This window comes from Elaeis guineensis, chromosome 2 (assembly GCF_000442705.2).
Source record: "Elaeis guineensis isolate ETL-2024a chromosome 2, EG11, whole genome shotgun sequence".
In the NCBI taxonomy this organism is placed as follows: Eukaryota; Viridiplantae; Streptophyta; class Magnoliopsida; order Arecales; family Arecaceae; genus Elaeis; species Elaeis guineensis.
This window is the reverse complement of record NC_025994.2, coordinates 78,560,603-78,584,004: the sequence shown is the minus strand read 5'-3', so window position 1 is coordinate 78,584,004 and position 23,402 is coordinate 78,560,603. Positions and strand designations below refer to the sequence as shown.

General features: G+C 39.2%; 1 protein-coding gene across 1 annotated transcript; it reads right to left on the bottom strand.

Moving 5' to 3' along the window:
• Nucleotides 1-2,279: 2,279 nt before the first annotated feature.
• Nucleotides 2,280-8,697, bottom strand: LOC105058173 (microtubule-destabilizing protein 60). Its single transcript, XM_019850453.3, has 9 exons — nucleotides 7,645-8,697; nucleotides 7,483-7,534; nucleotides 7,244-7,321; nucleotides 5,540-5,659; nucleotides 4,154-4,252; nucleotides 4,004-4,063; nucleotides 3,784-3,878; nucleotides 3,579-3,641; nucleotides 2,280-3,243 (listed from the first exon to the last, which is right to left on the bottom strand). Exons 1-9 carry the CDS (start codon nucleotides 8,544-8,546, stop codon nucleotides 3,231-3,233), a joined length of 1,482 nt encoding a protein of 493 aa, XP_019706012.1. The 5' UTR covers nucleotides 8,547-8,697; the 3' UTR covers nucleotides 2,280-3,230.
• Nucleotides 8,698-23,402: the final 14,705 nt, after the last annotated feature.

The window sequence follows — 23,402 nt, the reverse complement described above, 5'->3', positions numbered from 1 at the left end:
CCCCCATGAAAATATTATTATAATGTCTAGGGTGTGAGGGTCGTCGATCCCTTCTCTTAGGACTTCGAGATCGATGGTTTCGACCTTCGTTTTTCCACCGCTGGAATGAGAATTGGGAGTGCTAACGGTTTCCCTCCTCCTATCTTAGGGAGTGCTCCTTATTTTATCCTGTCGTAATAGAACTAGCAGGGGTCTCTCCTGCAAAGGCCTCCTCTGTGCATGCATACTTCTCCGCATGGACAAGCATATCCAAAAAAAATTTGGGGATAAGACTTGGTTAATAACTTCTTCAAGTCATTCTTCAGCAGGCCGCCCATTATCATGGCCATCGCGATCGACTGATCTAGATCTCAGACTTCCAAAGTCACTGCATTGAAATGGTTGATGAAAGCATGGATTGACTCACCCTCTTTCTGCTTGATGGTATGGAGGTAGTCAGACCGCTTCTGCTGCATGCCGTCGGCTGCTGATAAAGTGACCGATGAAGGACCAGCATAGATCTTCGAAGGAGTGGATGGAAGTCGGCTTCAAACTGAAGTACCACTATCAAACCATCCTTTTGAGAGTCGGAGGGAATACTCGACAGAGGATCGCATCAGATGCTCCTTAGAGGAGCATGGCTGCCTCGAAGGTTTTTAAGTGGTCGACAAGATCGACGGTCCCGTCATAGACTTCTAGCTGAGGCAGCTTGAAGTGTCAAAGGAGTGGCTCCTACACTATCCTCAGGATGAAGGGTGGCTCACAACCCCTTTTAGGATTGCAAAGAGGAGTGATTGTTATTGAATGCATTTTTAATTTTTTTTTTCATTTGTTTGCCAAGAGTCTGGAACCACCTTTCGATATCGAGATCTCGAATAGTGTAGGCCTCGAAATACTACGGAGAATGGCGATCGGGGGTTGAATCATACCCTGATCACAAACTGGGAGATCTCCGTCTGGCCGATTAATGGCTCTGATAAATGTATCTCCTCTTCGGACTTTGAGGAGGCACGTGCAGCTCTGACTATGGTGGCGGCTGAGGAGCCAAGTGTGGAACCAAATTTGGTAGGGGCATCACCGTGGGAGGCACTGATGGTGCCGTCGAGGGGGCCATCGGTTGCATCACTGAAGGAGGTGCAGGGGCAGCTTGAGCAGGTTGCGGTGCGTTAAGGGAGGTGCCAGAATAGTCTGGACCATTTGAACGGCGGCCGTCAAGTTTTGAACCTACTGAAAGAGTAAGCTGAATTGATCCACTGTGACCAGCGCCGGCTGGGCTGGCGGGAGAGTCTCAATCACCGGTTGCTACGCCCGGCTGTTGGCTTTGCTCTCCATCTGATGAGAGGTGGCGGCATTAGAGAGTCGAGACGATATTCGCTTCAGAGGCATAATGAAGATTACCCCCTTCCTTTATCTGTTGCTGTTCGATTTGGTTGAGGTCGGAGAGAAGGCGATCAAGCCTCACACAGAGATGTTGGTGCTGGAGTGACCTACAAAACAAGTCTAAATCGAAGATTTTTGCTTCGATGAGAATCCTCTGATACTCAAATCAAATTCAAAGAACAACAAAAACAGCAACGAGTTCTCTGAGAGGGATTGATTGACATACATTGATCCTTGGGGTTTTGATTGCTTATATAGAAGGCTGTCGAACAGCTGGTCGAACAGCTATGAGGTCATGCAATTTTGAGATTGTAGAACCGTTAAACATGCCATTACGGGCGAGATAATTCAGCCCTCAATCACTCTCGTGAGATCAGAAGGGTCGGTTATGCCTGAGTCCATTCACTCAAAGTGGACAGCTGTCGCATACATCATGAAGTAAGTCAGCTGTGAAAATATAGACAGCCCACGCGCTAAGGTATTGGCCTGCCGAGATAACGAAGTACGTCGAGCAGACCATATGACAGACCAGATGCAAGCTGCTCTGTGCTATATATGATCCTGCTCTTAAGTCAGCAGTTCCGATAATAGCTTGAAGACTCGAGACATCCTATGATTGGCACGTCGATCCAGGGTACTAACGGTAACCATCATAATAGTTGCAAAAGCTAAAATATAGTTGATTGTAAGGATTTACTTCCCTGCCCCACCCCGCTCCCCTCCCCCCCTCCCCCGCCCAAAAAAAAAACAAAAAAAATTGAAGAAGTAGAAGAAGATTTGTAAGGTTTTGCTATGACTCTAACCATTCCATACCCACAAAAAATATGGATTGAGAAGACAAAATACATACATGCATACATACATACATACATATATGTGTGTGTGTATATATATAGAGACACACACAATACCGCATGAAAACACTAAAGCGTTAAAGTATAGCAAACCGTTGTCTGTCAATATTCTTTTATAACCTCTCTTTAGAAACGGTTCTTTTTGGATATTGCAAGCCATGGAAAAGAGGGTCTACATACTCCAGCATGTATCTTTGCTAATTGACCAAAGAAGTTCACGGTTTGGAGATCGGCGGGTAAGCCATCTCCAGGAGGCACCAGACTGAGAAAATAGAGTAAATTATATCATTAGGTACGTCCCATCTGAGGACAGGACGTGCAATTGAAGCTGATCAAGTGGTCCAAATAGTCCAAGACGCGTGTCGGACCATGGATCTATGATTGTACCAAGTATTCATGGGTGGAGAACGGGGATTCACCTAACCAAAGTTTTGCTTTTTTAGCTCCATGTTGAGCCGGTGGTGAAAAAGGCTATACTTCTCTAATCCATCATAGAAGCTGTTAAAAAAGACTACTCGAATCCATCTTCGGCATGCCAGACTTTGCCATAGGTGGCCGTGGCAGCATAAATCTCCTTCCATAGAGTTTGATCCTGCTTCTTGGATAATTTGTTCACAGTTCACTTTCCATGAGAATAGCTACTTCCATCTCCATTTGTTGATCATAGGAATAAACTTTGACAAAACCTAACAGAGACGAAAGGATGAACTCTCTTTTGCAAACATCATCATATATGGACAAAATCTTTCCACCTGAAAAGTATAGTAAGAGATTTGGAAGGACAAATCCAACATAAAAAGCATCCCCGGTAACACAAGGACATCATGGGTGCCAGCGGAGAGAAATGGAATGCATGAACAATAACTCAAACAAATACACCATGCCAAATGTTAAGAAATTGATGACAGATAATGCCTCTGAGGAGAACAGCGTTCCCATGACGAGATCGCGGACAGTCTGAACATCAGAAACTAGCCTTCCAATAGTCATTTGGAAGTCTGACATATTAACATTTCTTCAAGTCATTTCCCTGACATTGAAACACTGACTCGTCAACAAGAAGATGATGTTAGGCATATATATGCACTAAGTTCACTAATAATGGACTAAAATTAGTATGACTTTGTCACAGAATACTCTTTTTCCCCACAATACATCCTCTACAGTGCATCCATGTACCACAGGGTGTGGTACATCCATGGATAGCCACCATCATAGGATAGATGGCCATCAAATAATATGCGCAGCATGCGTACGAATGTTGGAGTTATAAACCATTGGTAAAAGATAACGTCAATATTGGAGTTAGTGTTTCATTCTGCCCAAAGATTTGACTTCAGGTGGAAAAAAAAAAATTAGGCTTACCATGATCTGAGAGGGCGAGTGTGAAACTTTGGCTCCTTAGGGACTGTCTTGGGCTTTGTTGACCTTCATCATGCAAACAGAATGGTCTAGTGAAGTCAGAGTCAGCCTTTTTCTGGAATTGGACTAGGGTTCGCCCTCCAAGAGGTAGGCAGAGTGAGCAAAATATATAGATTGTACGTACGGTATAACAGCATAAACTACTTACCTTTTCGGGATGAAAGGCCGATCGTAGTAGGGCATGGGCTGAGCTCTCGGTATGAGCTCTTTTCTGAGTCTCCGTATTTCCTCTTCTTCTTCCAACTGCGAGACCAGGTTTACCATCATTCGTGAGGGAGAAGAGTTAGCTAGACAGGACATATGAATCCAAGGGTCTGACATTATCTACTATATACCTAATGCATTCTGACATTATGTATATCTTATACCTTTCGCTGCCTTTCCTTCTCCACATTAATTTGCTCAAGAAAATTCAGACGCTCAGCAATCTGGCAAATTGGTTTCAGGTATAGCAGCATTAACAAAAAGTTTCGAAAAAGAATGCATCACCAAGCATCATTGACGAACTTCATAATTACCTGAAGATCGAACTCAGCACGCTCTACTGCGCGCACATCGCTGTGAAGAATGAGATCGATTGGCTCAGTGGGTTCCTTTATGGGAGCCTTCAGTAAGCACTAGGAAAATAGGATCAAAGACTAAGATCAGGTACAGTATTAAAAATTTATCCCTGTATACAGAACGCTAATGATTGAAAGTAATGGAAAGAAAAAAAGTAGATGTTACAATCAAATAGAGACCTATAAAGAATGCAAAGTTATCCTGATTTATTGTTTGATTGCAAAAAGAACAAATTGTTTGATCAGTTGCAGATGAACAAATCAAGGAATGTTTCCTGGAATTTTCAAGAAATTTCTCATGAACATCTTAAGTGTCCTTTGGCATGAAACAAAAAAAGAAAAAGCTGAGTAAAAATGTTGTGTGGAATTACGTATTGAAGGATCACTTATCTGTCATCGTTCTCACAAAAATAAAAAATAGAAAAAAAAAATGTCCCAGTTAGACTCATTGACTGGTTTACTTTGGGTATCTCTGCGGTTTCCACACTCACATGAATGAGAAACACACGTTCTGATAGATAGGTCACAGTCCCTCTTGCCATTTTGGTTGCTATAATTACATGGTTCAGACAAACACCACCTAGTCGTGTCAAACTATGAGAATATTTTACTTATATCAACACAGTATATCATCACATAGCATTCATAACAACACCAACCCTGTCAAGCCACAATGAGTATTGTGGAAGAAAATATTGCTTTTGTTTCATCTTTCCCAAATGCCATGCTTCTTTTGTGTCATCTTCTTTTGTGACCAAATAATGTCCAGATAATACTCAGCAACAAAAAGAATAAGATGATGGACTTCACAATTTCAGAACTTAAAAAATACTTGATGATTGCTTATAATCTTATGGTGCAGTTACAATGGATGCATGGATCTGCTAGGAGGCTAGCATATGTCGTATTTCTTGTATATTCTTGTGCGTGTATATTAGTAATGAGAGGTTTTGGACGTATTGAGTAATATTACATACATTACTGATAAACCAACCTACCTCAGTGATTTAGTTCAACAGCAACTAACTCATCCTCAAGCACAAAAATGCTCAACTTTCTAAGATGATTGCATAAAAATGAAATGTTACAATCCATTCCAGCGGTGCACAAGCCCATGTCATTAGACCGGTTTTCAAACTTATAATTTGCCTGAATGAAAGAACATCACATGACAAAGGAAATGATCTAATGCATAGAATGTAGCTTCTGAGATAAGAAAGAAGAGGATGATAAGTAAAGCAACAATCATGCAACATGTTTTTTTTTTTTTTTTTAAAAAAAAAAGAAAACATTTTTGGGTTTTAGGATATGCGATCAATTATCTCAAAATATGTAAGGAGACACCTCAGGTTCATCTGTGGTCCATGGGAGTCCTTGAGCAATTGGTATGCGCTGTTTCTCCTCCTCCAAAAGCATTTCCTTCAGTTTCTTTAGGAAATGCTCTTCTTTGAGCCTTCCTCTTTGCTATAAAAAAAATAAATAAAATATGATTAAATTCGTTGAATAGCAACTAAGTCATCAATCAGTACAAAATCTATTAGATATTCATTGATGATAAGAATTTGATCAAGAAAGGACCCTAAAATAAGAGAACAAGGAGCTTGTAAATGATATTAGCCAAATAAAAAATAAGGTCATCTGTCTTCAACAAAACAAAATGGCATATCCATACGTACTATACCAAGTAGCTATCTTGATAAGGTAGATGGTAATAGTAATATAGCATCTCTGCATACTTCTTACTGGCAGAGTGAATCTAACAGTGGAGCTATTAACACATTTTTGTCCAGCCTAACTGTTGCATTTATAAGAGTGCTTTGCAACAAAGACAGTGTAGGCATATGAGATGAATATATGACAGGTACATCAAAGTGGGTTATGATAAAATTGGAGCAATTATGTGCAAAGTGGTAAATTGTGCCTATATATCTAAACACCATGGCGCAGACCACCCCACCCCCCAAATCACCACTCACCACTACTCCCCTCGTCCAACACCCCCCCCAACCCACTTTCACCCCCTACAAGTTCACTCCAAACTGCCCTGAATCCTTGGTCTGAGATGCTGATAAATTCATCATGAAGCAGGTAATGTATCTAGAAACCAACCTCTTCTGTTGATGTAACAAATGCGACATAATAAATCATCTTTCATTCATTTCATCATTTATTAAGGAATTTAATTCGCAAGAATATCAGAGGAAATCACCCAAGAGAACACCACTAAATAAAAAATACTGTTCAGAAAATGCCTTGAGTAAAATCTTCTGTTCATTTCTGTTTGACTAAATTGCTTCCTTCAATTTCTTCCTCTCCTTGATATATCCTTTTCTCAAGCTCTAACTGTAGCGTAACAAACTATGAATCGATGGCTACTTTAAAGATTATATTGTTAATCTAAGTGTTAGATGACTCCTAGAGAGTGCTGAATCTTCATATCTACTTCAGAGCTTCCTCATGTGATGAAAAGATCTATGGCATCGTCTACAGTAAGGAGATGGCCATACCAAACTAACATGGTTGTGATCAATTTCTAACTATCTATTTACACTGCACGGGTACATTCTTAAAACACTGTTAATGCAATCTCAACCTCAGTAAGAATTTCCATCAGCCACATGGAAATCCTTTGGAAATGCCAGCATTCTCCCTGAGGGACTCTGAACAAAGCTTGCTAAGTTTAATGCTGCAAGGTGATTGCATTGTATCTGGTCATGTCTAATTATATCTTACGTATCATTTGGAATTTCTGCCTGATATGCACAGTTATGGCCGAGTCCCAAATTTAAAATCAATGATTCTCAACCTCTAGATTTCACTATTATTAAATAAATAAATAAATAAATAAAAACAGTTCTAGTCCTGAGAAATACGCATCTTCACAGTTTCATGTAAAAATTTACTTGCAGGGTAATTTGTAGATCTCATTGGCTATCTAAAATTGCAATTCATTGACAAAAGAGGGTCTGTGCCTCTGTTAGTTCTAACTCCATTGGGTTCTATCCTCTTAAACGGAAAAATAGAGATCAATGATGCATATATCAATACCTCAGTCCTCAACTTGAATGGCTGCTGGCTTGTCACTTTCAGCTTCTTATTCCAGCTCCTTCCTGAAGAACCAGTGCTCTACCATGCAGAAATATCTTGCAGTGTCAAATATAATAGAGCCCAAGCTAGCAAATATCATCAAAATAAAACTAAAGCAAGCTTCACTAATTACTATCAGACAAGATATTAAAGAGGAAAGAATGAACATAACAACGAAAAAGAAACATGAACAGTCATACATTTCGTCTACTCCTTCGTCCATCATCTGATGAACTGCTCCCCCAGCTCAATCTACACAAGGATAGAGACAGCAGCTTTCTTGAACACAACAATAACTGACAAAAATGTAAGAGAATGGAGATATTTCAAGGTATTAGAAGATTGTTGAGCGCATAACTGACCTATCATCATTGCTGTCCACTGAAGAGTGGTCGCTGCAGTCTGTTTCAAAGCCCCTTCCAGGGATGAACTCTGATGAAGAGGACACAGGGGAAGAGGAAACCTCAGTTTCCTTGGCCTTTGGAGGTTGCTGCAAGCCTGGCAACGCCCAATTCATCACCGTCTTCTTGTTCTCTATTTTTTCTCTGCCTTCTGTGTCCTTCGAGATGGAGAGAAGCCTCTCGAACGTCTTTACCAAATACATCACCCGCCCAGCCCCAGGCTCTGGCATGGTGCTCATGGCTTCTTCAAGAATCGTACTCCTTATCTTCCTCACCTTTGAACTACCTCTCGAATCCTGACCACCTAAATCTTCCACGACTGAACGCCTGCTTCCCGCCAACGGCTCCTTGCTCTCAGTAACCCAATTCTTCTTCTGTATGACTTTTTTAGACCCATCATCTTCAACTGGGGATGCCTCTACGACCACACCAGCTCTGATCATATGATCTTTTGCGATGAACACTTCTTCAGGTGCACAGGGAGACTCACAGAGTACTCGACAACCCTTCTTGGGCTCCAAATCCTTCCCCCCCTTAATTGAGTTCTTCTTGGCATTGACAGGTTTCCTATCTTGGGCCGGGGAAGCAGACGACAAGGTCCGACCGGGGGTTTGGGGGTTCGGCTTCTTCTTTGAATTCAGCGGCTTCGTTGCGGGCGACTTCATGACTTTCCGAGGAGTGGAAACAGGAAGATTGGGATCACAATTCTCCGAAAACTTGCGTGCTTCCGAGGTTGGGGTCGATGTCACGGGCTTCCGAGAAGGAGTGGAGCAGAGAACACTGGCGTCAGAATTCTCAGGGAACTTCCAATTTTCCGAGGTCTGAGGTCGCCGGCCACGAGGTTTCTTCACAGGAGTCGTCATTCTGGCGTCTCCAAACCCAAAATTTGATCTCAAAGACGTTCGACACGGAAGAAATGACTCCACGAAGAAGGATTTTTAGACTGATTATGATCTTAAGACGGATCTAAATACTTTGTAATTTTATAGGAAGGAAGAGTGGACATTAGGGTTTGAAGGGGGAGAAATTCGAACGTTAGGCTTGGTGGCTCCTCGTAACGGCTAGTTTTCTAGAGGGGACGCATGTATTTCAAAATAATCTTAGCCGTTGGATGAAGCCGAGGATATCTCAAAACGGTTCGAACGACCTTTGATGATATCTGGCAGATCGCCCGCGATATTATTGCGGTGGTGATTAATTGGAAGGGATTATTATAACTTCAGATACGGATGTCGCATAATTGAAGTTTCTATGAGGCTGTGGCAACTCGAGGGGCCAAAAGGGTCATGGAATTGAGTGGATGTCATGTTGGGGATCTCATAAATGCTAGCGAGAAATAGGAGGCAGGTTGGTTTTAATTGTTTCCTTTTTTTCTCAAAAGCATGCATAACTGTGCTTCATTGAGGATGCATATTCATCTGCTTCAGTGTTTGTTAAATGGGAAGGATCAAATTGGGTACATTTTATAGGATTATGGGTTGATCCATGTGACTAGCCAAAATAGCTAGCTTTCCTAAGCCCATGGACGCTGCACAACCTGCCTTAAAATCCATTTTAGGGTTTCGCAGGATAGTAGCAATTTTTGTCTCAATTAATCATGATACATGGAGCGTGTTGGATTTCCTTCGTCCCTCTTATCTCTATCCAATGAATCATTGTGATTGTATTGAACTACAACTCTAATCCGTAATTCCACTCTCTCAAGATATGTCTTAAAAAACATATCTTAAGGCCTTTTCAGGCAAGAAAAATTCTTTGTGCACCGCGGATGGTGCAAAATTATATGCACCATCCACGATGATTGGCTCACATGAAAAAAAAAAAAAATTTATTATATGACTCTAAAATTATGAGCTAAGTTTCCTATTTTATCGTATAGTATATTTGTCATGGTATCAATTTGACAGAATAATCCAAATCATATTGATATTATAGAATCAAGTCAAAAAAGAAAGAAATGATAGAATTAATCCAAGATTTCAATAATCAAGGGTCAACTATGATCTCAGCAATTAAGAAAGAGAATCAGTCATAATCATCAGTACGATTTTGGTAATTAAAGAAATCTGTCAAGAACATCGATCATAACCGACAGTACTATTTTTTAAATATTTTTTTTTAATTTTTTTTTATTATATATATTTCCATTCTACACCATCATCTGTAAGAAAATAAGAGAGTGAGAGCTTTTCTTTTGTGTGAGATTTGGATGTATTAGGATTTTGGATTTGAGAAATAACTATTATTTTTTGTACTCCATTTTATTATAGTGAAATTCTTTTGCTCTGTCCTCACCTGTGAAGTAGGCACACTACCGAACTACGTAAATTACTGTGTCAGTATGATTTTTCTTCTCTATTTACTTCTCATATCTTTCATAATAAACTGGTATCAGAGCCAGTTTTATAAGATCAATCGCTATGGCTTCTTCATCATTTGATATTAAGAAGTTTGATGGTACTAGTAGTTTTAATTTATGACAAATTAAGATGCGTGCAGTCCTAACACAGAAGGGCTTAAAAAAGGCACTGCTAGGAAAAGAGAAGATGCCCAATAATTTGACAGAAGAGCAGAAAGAGGAGATGGATGATAAAGCTTTGACAGTGATCCACTTGTGTCTGTTTGATGGAGTTTTGTGAGAGGTGCTTTTAGAGAAGACAGCTACTAGCTTGTGGTTGAAATTAAAATCTTTGTACATGACAAAGTCTCTTACCAACAAATTATATTTGAAGCACCATTTATAGATACTATGCATGGCTGAAGGTACACCCATGAAAATTAATGTTGATGAATTTAATTCCATTATTACAGATTTAAAGTCTATTGATGTTAAAATTGAAGAGGAAGATGAGGTCCTATTATTATTGTGTTCTTTACCTCCCTCTTATAAGTATTTTAGAGAAACCTTTCTTTTTAGTAGAGAAACTATATCCTTAGAAAATGTTAAAACTACATTATTGTCTAAGAAGCTACTTGAAAAGTATATGGCTGGGAGTATTACCGAAGGACAAGGTGATGCTTTAGTTGCTAGGGAAAGGTCTAATGATAGAGGTTCAGGTAATAGTAGCCAGAAGCATAGATCTAAATCAAGAAATAAAAACTTGACTTATCATTACTGTAAGAAAAAGGGGCATATTAAATATGAATGTTATAAATTAAAAAATAAGGAATAGAATAACAAACAGGATCAGGATCAAAAAAAAATTGAAAAATAGGTAGAAGCTAATGTTGGGGGAGAAGATTCTGATGGTGCGGACTATATTCTTGCTGCAACCAGTGATGCTTATTTTAGAAATAACTGGCTTATGGATTTGGTTTCTTCTTTCTATATGTGTCCCAATAGGGACTGATTCTCTATCTATAAGATTGTGAGCAGTGGAGTTATCCTAATGGGCAATAATGCAGTTTGTAAAATTATATGGATAGGAACCGTTCGAATTAGGATGCATGATGGTGTAGTGAGGACTTTGACAGATGTTCGACATGTCCCTGAGATGAAAAAAAATTAATTTCTTTAGGTACTCTTGATGCTAAAGAGTACAAGTATTCATCTAAAGGTTGAGTCATGAAGGTCAGTAGAGGTGCCTTGGTTGCTATGAAAGCAAAGAGACTGTTTTCAAATTTATATGTCTTCCAGAGTGCTACTGTTATAGGTTTAGTTGCAGTTTCTACATCTTCCATGTCTGACTCAGAGCTTACCAAGCTATGGCACATGAGACTTGATCATATGGGTGAGAGAGGACTACTCCTTTTAAGTAAGAGAGATCTTCTTTGTGGTCAAAGTGTAGGAAAGATGGATTTCTGTGAGTATTGTGTTCTTGAAAAGTAAAAGAGAGTTAGCTTCAGTGTAGGAGTTCACAGAACAAATGCTACTTTAGACTATATTCATTCTGACCTCTTGGGGCCTTCACATGTTCCTTCCATAGGTGGTGCTCAGTATATACTGACTTTTATTGATGATTACTCCATAAAGACTTGGGTATTTATACTAAAGCACAAGGATGAAGTATTCAAGAACTTCAAGCAGTGGAAGGAGATGATAGAGAAGCAGACTGGTAAGAAGATTAAGCGACTCAAAACTGATAATGGGCTAGAATTCTATTCTTCTGAATTTGATGAATACTGTAAGAATGAAGGTATTATTAGATACAAGACTATGAGGCACACACCATAGCAGAATGAGGTACCTAAGCATATGAATAGAATTTTATTGAAGAAAGTACGATGCATATTTTTGAATGCTGGCTTGTCTAGGCAGTTTTGGGCAGAAGCAGCCTCCACTACATGTTATTTGGTGAATAGATCTCCTGCTTCAGCTATCGAGTTCATGACTCCTAAAGAGATATGGTCCAGTAATCCTCCTAATTATTCTAATTTGAGAGTGTTTGGTTGTCCTGCATATGCTCATGTTAATGAAAAAAAGCTAGAGCCTAGAGCTAAAAAATATATTTTTCTTGGCTATGCATCTGGGGTGAAAGGGTTTAGATTATGATGTTCTGATCCCAAATCATCAAAATTTATCATTAGTAGAGATGTTAGTTTTGATGAATAAGCTATGATTAATTCTAGACAGAAAAATACTATTAGCTCTGAATTTACACAGATTAAAGGTAACATCAAACAAGTGGAGCTAGGAGCAGTTGATTCTAATCCTTTGCAGGATTTTACCCTTGAGTTTCATTCAGAACAGATACTCGAAGTTAATTCAGAGCAAACTTCACAACAAGATGAGCCTTACTGTATTGTCAAGCATAGACAAAAGAGGGAGATAAAGCCACCTGTCAAGTATAGCTATGTTGCACAGTCTAGTCATGTTGATTTTGTTGCTTATGCTTTGTCTGTAGCTCAAGAGACAGGTGATACTTGCGAGCCCTCTACATATTCAAAAGCAATTTCTGATATTGATTCTGCTAAGTGGTTAGTGGCCATGCATGAAAAGATTGAGTCTCTGTATAAGAAGAATACATGGGACTTGGTTAAACTACCTGAAGAAAAGAAGATTGTCGGTTACGAGTGGATTTTCAAGAAAAAAGAAAGCATCCCAGGAGTAGAAGATGCTAGATATAAAGCACGTTTGGTAGCTAAAGGCTACAGTTAGGTTGCTGGTATTGATTTTAATAATGTCTTCTCTTCAGTAGTCAAGCATAGCTCTATTCATGTGTTTCTCTCCTTAGTTGCCATGCATAATTTGAAGTTAAAGCAACTTGATGTTAAGATAGCATTTTTACATGAAAAACTTGAAGAAACCATTTACATGCATCAACCTGAAGTTTTTGTTATTAAAGGCATGGAGGATCATATATGCTTGCTCAAGAAATCGCTATACGGATAAAAACAGTTTTCTCGACAATAGTATAAGTGATTTGATTCTTTTATGGTAGGTTGTGGTTATTTCAAAAGCAAATACAATAATTGTATGTACTTTAAAGAGCTTGTTGATGGATCTTTTATTTATTTACTATTGTATGTAGATGATATGCTTATTGCTGCTAAGAATATGTCTGAGATTGACAGATTAAAATCACAGCTTAGTAGTGAGTTTGAGATGAAAGATTTGAGAGCAACCAGAAAATTTCTTGGTATGGAGATTCAGCGAGATCAAAAGGCAGGATTGCTTCATTTAACTCAAAAAAAGTATATCGAGAAAATATTGGAGCATTTCAATATGAAGGATGCCAAACCGGTTAATACTCCACTTGCTGCCCACTTTAGGCTTTCAACTAGTTTACCTCCTCGATCAGATAATGAGAAAGATCAAATGCATGGCATTCGTTACTCTAGTGCTGTTGGTAGTCTTATGTATGTCATGGTTTGTACTCATTCAGATATTTCACATGCAGTCAGTGTTGTTAGCAGGTATATGTCTAATCCTGGTAAAGAGCATTAGCAAGCAGTAAATGGATATTTAGATATTTGCGAGGTACTTCTGATATTTACTTAGAGTTCGGAAGACATGGCAGCAATATGGTTGGTTTTGTTGATTCTGATTTTATAGGAGATCTTGATAGGAGGAGATCCATTACAGGTTATATATTTGCCCTTGGTGGATGTACTATTAGTTGAAAAGCTTCTTTACAGCCTATTGTTGCTTTATCGACAACAGAGGCTGAATACATTGCAGTGATAAAAGCTATTAAAGAAGCTATTTGGTTGAGATGTTTGTTTTGTGAACTTAGTTTGGTACATGATGTGACTGTTGTTCATTGTGATAGTCAGAACGCTATCATCTGACTAGAGATCAAATATTTCATAAGAGGACAAAGCATATTGACGTGAGGTATCACTTTATTCGTGATATTATTTCACAGGATGATGTTACTATGACTAAGATTGATACTGCAGATAATCCAAATGATATATTAACAAAGTCTCTTTCAATTGTCAAGTTCAAGCATTACTTGGATTTGGTTAGTGTTTGCAGTATTTGAGTTTTTTTTTCTTTCTTTTTAGAAAGTAGTGGACAAGATGGAGAAGATTTCTACTATATTTGGAGTAGCTTGATCTAATTTTAAGCCAAGATAGAGATTTGTTATGTGGCTCTAAACTTATGAGCTAAGTTTTCTATTTTATCGTATGGTATATTTGTCATGATATCAATCTGATAGAATAATCCAAATCATATTGATCTTATAAAATCAAGTCAAAAAAGAAAGAAATGATAGAATCAATTCAAACTTTCAATAATCAAGGGTCAACTATGATCTCAGCAATTAAAAAAATCTGTCAAGAGAATCAGTCATAACCAGCAGTACGATTTTGACAATTAAAAAAAATTATCAAGAGAATCGATCATAACCGATAGTACTATTTTTTGAATATTCTCTTCTGATTTTTTTTTCCTTATTATATATATTCTCATTCTACACCAACATCTGCAAGCCATCATCTACAAGAAAGCAAGAGAGTGAGAGTTTTAGATTTGAGAGCTTCTCTTTTGTGTGAGATTTGAGTGTATTGATATTTTGGATTTGAGAGATAACTATTATTTTTTGTACTCCATTTTATTATAATGAAATTCCTTTGCTCTGTCCTCGCTCGTAGAGTAGGCATACTGTCGAACTACGTTAATTACTGTATTAGTATGATTTTTCTTCTCTCTTTACTTTTCATTTTTTTCATAATTTTTTTCATATGCCGTGCTCCAGTTCTGCATGTGAGCCAATCACCGCAGGTGGTGCACACGTTCTGCACCGCCCACAGTGCACAAAGAATTTCTCTTTGAGGCAATTAGTGTACTGGAGCAAAAACTGCTATTCTAACTAGCCAATTTCATTAATCTGCTTTGTTTTGCTATGGGATTTCAAGAAGCTTCCTTTTACGGTATACATGCTTGTCTAGATACTGCATGGTGGGGGCATACTTTATCACAAATATATTTGCAATACTAGGGTTAATGTAGCTAGAGTATGTGCAACATCTCGTTGCAAGGTGACCGGAGAATTATTATCATTTGATCTAGATAGGGTGAGTTATCAAACCACCAGTTATATTAGTTTATCTTTAATTACAGAGAAATTACTTATGTTTCTAATGCACAAATCTACATTGCTTTTTTTTGAGGGGTATAAGCACAAACTCTTGTTTATGATAATGAAAAACAACATGAATTGCTTCACAAACAAAAGAAAGAATAATGTGAATTAATCATACTTGCAGGGCAATATTGATGATGCTTATGCCTCATTCCTCAAAACACCAAGATGTGTAATACATACAATCTACTAACCCCTCGCATACCAAGTTTGATGGAAATTTTATATATAGCATATGAGTCAAGGTCTAGACATTTGTTTAAATAAAAAATTTCATGGTTCTTCAAACTCATCAAGAATTTTGACTAGGTTCAACATAAGATATATTTGGCCTAATGCATTGTTTTTTCAGAGAAAAAAAAAAGAAGACAGATAGAAAAACCAAGTGGCATATTGAGAGCTAGTTTTGTTATACGTGCAACTTTGTTTGTCTAACCTTATCATGGACCTTGATTATGTAAACTCCAGAAAATTGATGGTTGGGATTGAATTAGACCAGCTGAATGAATTGAATTAAATAAGACACTATCACTAACATCTAATTGAAACATGTCAAGCCTGACGCATATTTCTACGGTAATTTTCTACAATTTGGATTGTAGAGAATCTGCTGCCCTAGATCATCTATGACCCAAGCCTAAAACTTGAATCAAGTGTGGGCTTCAATAAGCACAGTTTGGATGCACTGCACAATTTATATTTTCAGTACAAAGAGAGCATTGTACTTGATGAATGGATGTCAGTCTTTTTTGTACTAGAGATTGTAATGTGCAACAGACATTGAGATTGGAGTTCAGTCATCAATAGGAAACCCTTCATTGCATGCATGAGAGTATGATTTTTATACTGCGGCATGGATTGCGTTTCAACTCTAAGCCAAACTTGAGATAATGCTGCTTTTTCATTCCCGCAGTTGCATATGGGAGATGGATGATCTACCACGGATCCGAATAACTCAACATCTCGAGAGTCAATGCCTAGGTTGCACGGTGTTCATCTCAATACACTATGCCATCTGACCTAAATGCACCGAGACCAAGTGGCTTTGCACGAGAATGCTTACCCAAATAAGGCTGAGCTGCTACGTATTGGACTTAACCGATGTTTTATTTGTTTGGACCCAAACAAATTTGAGGAGTGCTGCAAGATCCGGACATGGTAAAAAGAACAATAAAAATAATTAAAATTTAAAAAAAATCTAAACCATGCATGTGGCATAAAGAGATTGGTCCAATGGGCACTACTAATCTTTTTATCAGCTGTCACAAGTTCAATATCAGCTAACAAAAGAAATTATATCTGTTAGGATAATTCAGTCTGCTTCTCCAATTCATAATCAGCCGATCGGATATCTATTGATTATGGATGATAAACCATCAAAGCTGCATCCCAGAACGAGTTCCGCCTCAATTACAGCACATCATCCGACTTTCAATCGATCTGATAGACACAGACCACCGACTATCAATCAGTAAGCTGATCAACAATCGGCTATTCTTAATTTTTCTGACAATATTATTCAACCATGGCGACTTAACCGACTTCATGACCGATGATCATCTGTATATCAGAATTATCGATCGATGGTCATTCGGATTTCTACAATTGCCGACATATAGTCGACACACTCAGACTACCGACATAGAGTCGGTATACCAAAAACCATCAGTGCAGAAAATACATAATGACCACATATCATAATCAATAGTAGATATAACCGTCCATCCCACGATCACATAGTGTCGAAATAAATAGAACCCACATGTCTAATCGTTACAAATAGTTACCAACAACTCATCTATAAAAAGGAGGTAAATGAACAGCATTAGTAAGATACTTCTAGGCTAATACTCTATCTCTTTGAAAATTTTATCTGTTGTTCACTACTTCCCACTGACTTAAGTATCGGAGAGTCTCCGCCAGATATAATTTCGATCAGCATAGATTTCTTTTGTAGGTGTTCTTTTTCGACAATGGGCGTAATAGGGGATTGACCGTAATAGATTGACGCACCATGTAGGAAGAGATAACAAGAAATCATGACAAAAATCAGAGCTCAAAATAACTCCACAGGATCTGCAAGATAATCTTCCCAAAAGAAAGATCACCCTCCTCCACCTCCAATGGTAGAGCCCTGCTCTTCCCGCCCTGTAGTTACTACGGATGTTCAAGTTACTGTTTTAATACAGTAAATAAAAATATTGACGGAGGCCGTACATAGCCTCCAACAACAACAAACATAGTAGTAGCAGCAGCAACCACTGGTAGAGGAATCGATGGTGCATTCAGTGCCATCCAAGCACAGCCGCCATCCTCCACGACGGTCTCCTTCTCCATCCTTAGAACGATGACCGATTATGCACTCCGAAAAGTTTATGAAGGGATTTATAAAAATCACTTGGGGGGTAAATCATTGGCTTATAAAGTCTTACGACAAGGATATTATTGGTCCATCATGAAGAAAGATGTAGCTGAACTTGTTCGAAAATATGAACTATGTCAGAAGTATGCTAACATACAATATCAATCGGTCAGCTAGCTGACATCAATTATTGTACCATAACCTTTTGTACAATGGAGAATTGACATACTCGATCTATTGCTCTTAATGTTTGGTCAAAAAAAATTCATAGTAGTTGCCATAGATTACTTCACCAAATGGATGGAAGCTGAATCCTTGGTACAAATCACTAAAAGTAAGATGAAAGATTTCATCCAAAAATCAATCATACATAGATTCGATTTATCACATATTATTATCACAGACAATGATCGATAATTTGACAATCAGAACTTCAAAAAGTTTTGTGCGAAATTTCATATTACATACAAGCTCACTTCAGTCGGCCATCCACAATCTAACAGTAAAGTGAAAGTGACAAATTGAATAATTCTACATAGTCTTAAGATCAGATTAAATGAAGCTAAAGATCTCAGGGTGGAAGAATTATATCCGATCTTGTGGGCATGTTGGACAACTCTACGTATACCAACAGGAGAATCACCATTCAACTTGGCCTACAGAACAGAAGCAGTAATCTCGCTTGAGATTGGATTGCCATCAGTGAGAATCGAATAGTATAATAAGTCGAGTAATTCTAAATATCGGAGAGCCGACCTAGATTTACTCCCAGAAGTTCGACAACAAGCTCAAGTTCAGATGGCAGTATATCAACAGAGAATAGTCCGATACTATAATGTGAAGGTCAAACTGAAGGTCTTCCATCCAGGAGATTTGGTCTTGAGAAAGGCAAAAGTTTTAAAACTTTTGGATCAAAAAAAATTATCTCCAAACTAAGAAGGATCTTAAAGGTGACTGAAACACTTCATCCGGATGCATATCGACTAGAAACTCTTAATGGAATGACTATTTCTCAAACTTGGAATGCCGTTAATCTGAAAGTATACTATCAGTAAAGTTATTTACACATATACAAATTTGAAATGAAATATTAGGATTCTAAATCTTTTGAAATATTCAGTTATCTGTAAAAATGACATCAGTTGATAAATAATTGGCCAACATGTACCGACCATATCTCGGTCAAACCATTGTAGAAACCGACTCAAGTCGAATGACTACTCATGCCGACTCAGCTATGGTAGAATGAAATATTATGCCAGCTTGACTCCGATCGAGTAGAAAGTATACCGACTTGACTCTGATCAGTCGAAGGATATTCGGCTTGCAACCATCTATCAAGTACTAAAAAAAATTTATCTAAAAGCTAAGTCGGCTGATACCCAACTAGCAGGCAAACTATTCTACTATGACTACAGATCGACATTCGACACACTGATTGATAATCGGCAATCCAACTAATATTCAACAACATCAACAACAACGTACATCAAGATTGAAAAGGAGCCCAACACTTAGAAAAAATTTTTCTTTTCATTCATTGAAAAAAGGATTACAAAATTGGACTATTGTCTGATTATAAAAAAAAGATATCTACATCAGTCACCGATCAATTTTTTCTTCAATTGTGTCGGTAACCGCTGTGGCTCCAATTTCATAGCCTTCGACAACAACTGACTTTGGTACAGCTTCACTAATGACGGGAGCAGACTCTGGTGCAGCCGGTGTAACTTCAGTCGGTGCAATCTCCTCGGCAGTCTCTTCTCCTGAACCAGGGGCAACGATGCTGCTCTGGTTCAAATTCGGATACAGTCTTTTGACGCATCCCTACCATCTTCGTAACTGACACATAAGAGATGTATCCACCCTCGAAGATTTTATTTTTGAAGTCTTGTGATTCTTTGAAATTCTCGATGGCCCAACTCAAAGCGTCTTTTGCCGACTGTGCTTCCTCCTTAGCAGAAGCCGACTCTGCATCGATCAGTGCCAATCTCTCCTCGATGGCCCGATGCCGTCCCTGTTCATTCTCTAGCTCCTCGATACAACCATCACACTCCCTCTAGAGTCAGTTAATCGAATGCTTCTTGCTCTTGATCTGGGACTCTAGGGACTTGATGTTTTGTTGAGTCGACTCCAATTCGGCTCTGGTCGACTCCAACTTGACCTTAGCATGAGAGATTTCCTTTTGAAGCTCTTTCTCCTACTCAATCGCTGCCTTCTCCCGTTCACTTGCCGCCTGGAGCTGTTCCATGGTAACAGCTCTCTCGACATTTGCAGTCGAAACCTTATCGCTCCACATTCAACGGAAGTCTGCGATCTTTTGATAATCAGTCTCCAACACCGACATGTCATGTGCCAACTGAAAAAAAGAGAAAATAGTTAGAAAAACAAGTTAAAAGATAATTGAAAAATAAAATACCGACTTACACTGAGGATCGTCGGGTAGAAGGATGAGAATATTTCGGACACCATCTAACTCTTCCTGCTCTCCTTATCGGTCGGAAGAAGCATAGCCTCAATGACTCGCTTGGCCAACTTTGGGTTCGCCAAAGCCGACTCACCGACAGAAATTCGAATGTCGAAAAGCTTTATGAAGCCCGTCAATGACCCATTGTCGGCCGAAGTAGCTAGCGCTTTCCCTCGCTCTCTAGTAGGTGGTCGATTGCTGGATCCCACCATCCATTCGAGTGTTGAAGGTACCAGGATAGTGTCGGTCTCGTCTCGACCGATCCTGGTTCGGGTGTAGAAATTTTTCAAGACTCCATCAGCTCTGCATTGGTCGGTGTAGTTCTAGCTGGTGGTGCTTCGACGACTATGGCATCGCCACGGTCGCTCGGCTCCTCAGATGCAGAAGGCGCTTCAACCAACAGAAGCACCGTCGGGGCTGACAATGCGATGACCGACTTAGCCCGAACCTCCATGAAGACTACCAATGGAATGTCGGTTTGGCTCATCGCTGCCGAAAGATTATCAGTCCGACCCTTCTTCGGAGCCTGGGAAGGACCAGCACTTGTAGTATGCCTGTTCTTGGCAGCAAATCGTCGGACTTCATCCACCGACAGTCATGCTGTACGTCGCATAGCTACAAGTAAAAGACAACTTAATTATAAATCCAAAGCCAAATAAAAATGATGATGAAAATGAAAGATCAACTATATTATACTTATGGCAAGTGCCAAACTAAGTTCGGTGTCGTAAAGAGACTACTCTGTCAATAGCTCCCGTTGCAAGGGGACTTCCATGTCCTTCAGTCGCTGGAAGTCTTCCCGATCGATCTCATCAATCCGATTGTTTTTGTTCGAGCTTGTCCTCGGATTCCCCAAGTGGAAGGAATATTCCAAGGTGAAGAAGAGGAAACAAAGAAAAATTATATCTTTCAATCATTGATGGAGGATGGAAGGTCGATAATCAAGGAAAGACCCTTCCTCGGGTCGAAGAACCACCAGCCCTCAGCCTTCGGATGAGGGTGAAAAACAAAGAAAGTATGAAAGAGGGAAGGTCTAGATTCGGTCGGGATCATACGACACAATAAAGCAAAAGTAATAAGAAGCTGAATGGAATTCGGCACAAGTTAGGCCAGGCAGAGTCGGTAATAATCAAGAATATTCTGAATGAACTCCAGAATTGGGAACCGGAGCCCAGCCCCTGGATCCGGCATGAACAACTGAAACTGCTCCAGGATGCAGTACTACTCCCAAAGATGAATGACTGTAGGCTTGATCAGAGAGGAAACCTCTACCGTCGGGCTCAGAAGAGAGTCGCCAACCGAACCAATTGATCATCGACTCTGAGAAGGCTGAAGGATGAGTGCTCTACCTGAAGGTCTATTATCCTCACCCTAGTCTTATCCTTCTTATTGCTACTAGCCATCAGAAATGGTGGAAAATCCGAAAAGCAAGAGAAGAAAGAAGGAAGAAGGAAGGAGAAGTCTAACATGAAGGCTAAAGAAAGATCTAAAAACCCTGGCTCTCGATTTGGAACTCAACAAGAACTTCAGCACCTACAAAAAGAACCTTTGGACTCTCAGAATGCAGCAGAAAATCTAAATGAAAGCGATATTGTATATATAGAACCCGTCAACAGTCGAGATGAAATTATTCAAATTAAGACTGCTTCAGATTTCGATATGTGGCTACATCAAAACTGACCATCAATCGGACGGTTCGATGCACCTACCATCACATCATGCCACCTCACCTCTATCTACGCGAATGGCTCAGAGCCAATGGCACCCTGACACATGGTCGAAATTGACTAGTCAGAATTAAATCGACTGGATTCTCTGATGCCAAACCATCTTCTCGAATCGACATCCCAATAATGATCTCATGATTATTGAAGCGATAAAATGGCTGGAGACTCTTTATTTTTTGAAGAAATCATTAATGTCTGTAGTCAAATCGGGGCTCGAGATAGCACGTGACAACTCCCTTCGTCCAACATGTCAAGTTACGTGCCAATCCATATATCAGGCCATCTTGGACTTGAGAGTGGGGGGCAACTGTTGGGATAATTCAGTCTGCTTCTCCAATTCACAGTTGGCCGATTGGATATCTATCGATTATGGACGATAAACCATCAAAGCTACATCGCAAAACGAGTTCCACCTCAATTACAATACATCATCTGACTTTCAATCGACCTGATAGATACAGACCACTGACTATTAATCAGTAAGCCGACCAACAGTCGGCTATTCTCAACTTTTCTGGTAAATACAATTCAACCATGACAAGTTAACTGACTTCATGATAGATGACCATCAGCATATCAGAATTATCAACTGATGATCATTCGAATTTCTACAGTTGCTGATATATAGTCGACACACTCAGACTACCGGCATAGAGTCGGTATATTGAAAACCGCCAGTGCAAAATGCATATAATGACCATATACCATGATCAGTAGTAGGTATAACCATTCATCCCACGATCACATAGTGCCGAAATAAGCAAAACCCACATGCCTAACCATTATAAATGGTTACCAATAACTTGTCTATAAAACAGAGGTAAATGAATAGCATTGGTAAGATACTTCTACACTAATACTCTGTCTCTCTGAAAACTTTATCTGCGGTTCATCACTCTCCACCAACTTAAACATCGAAGGATCTTCGCTGGATATAATTTCGATTAGCGTGAATTTTTTTTGTAGGTATTTATTTTTTCAACAACAGATACAATAGAAGATTGACCGTAACAATATCCTATATAGTAAATGCCATGTAGTTGTATATGCCATCAATTATAATTTTTTGTTTATGCAATGATACATCAAAAATAATATTTAATGAATAAGATTCACAAAAATAAATAATTATGATTGACGGCAGCCATACGGTGTATGCCATGTAGAATATAATTTTTCTAGCAACAGATTTTTTTTTTTTTTTTTTTTTTTTGAATCTAAAATTTTAGCAATGGAGCAGCTGAGCAGCTATCCCTCGTGCAAAACTTTCCAACCCATTTAGGTTGCTGGGATTCCGGCGAGGTGGCGCATGGAAGCTCTTGTCTAGCTCACACGTGTCTTTCAACGGCGACACTCTCCGGTTTGGATACGATCCCTACACTGATCAGAGTAAAACCCGAACCCGACGGTCGTGGAAACCGGTCCATCCGGTGGTGGTACCGGAGCCTAACCACGGTCTCCTACCTACAGGCTACAGAGTATTGCAGCTAGAATCTTTCTAGAGCCTTCATCAACTCCCCCGAAGAGTCCATCAATCAGACGGTCAGGAGCATCCAAACAACGATGACTATCGAAGTATTCTCTCCGTCGATCAATTCATCAACAGTCCTGATCTCAAGAAAACAAAGGTC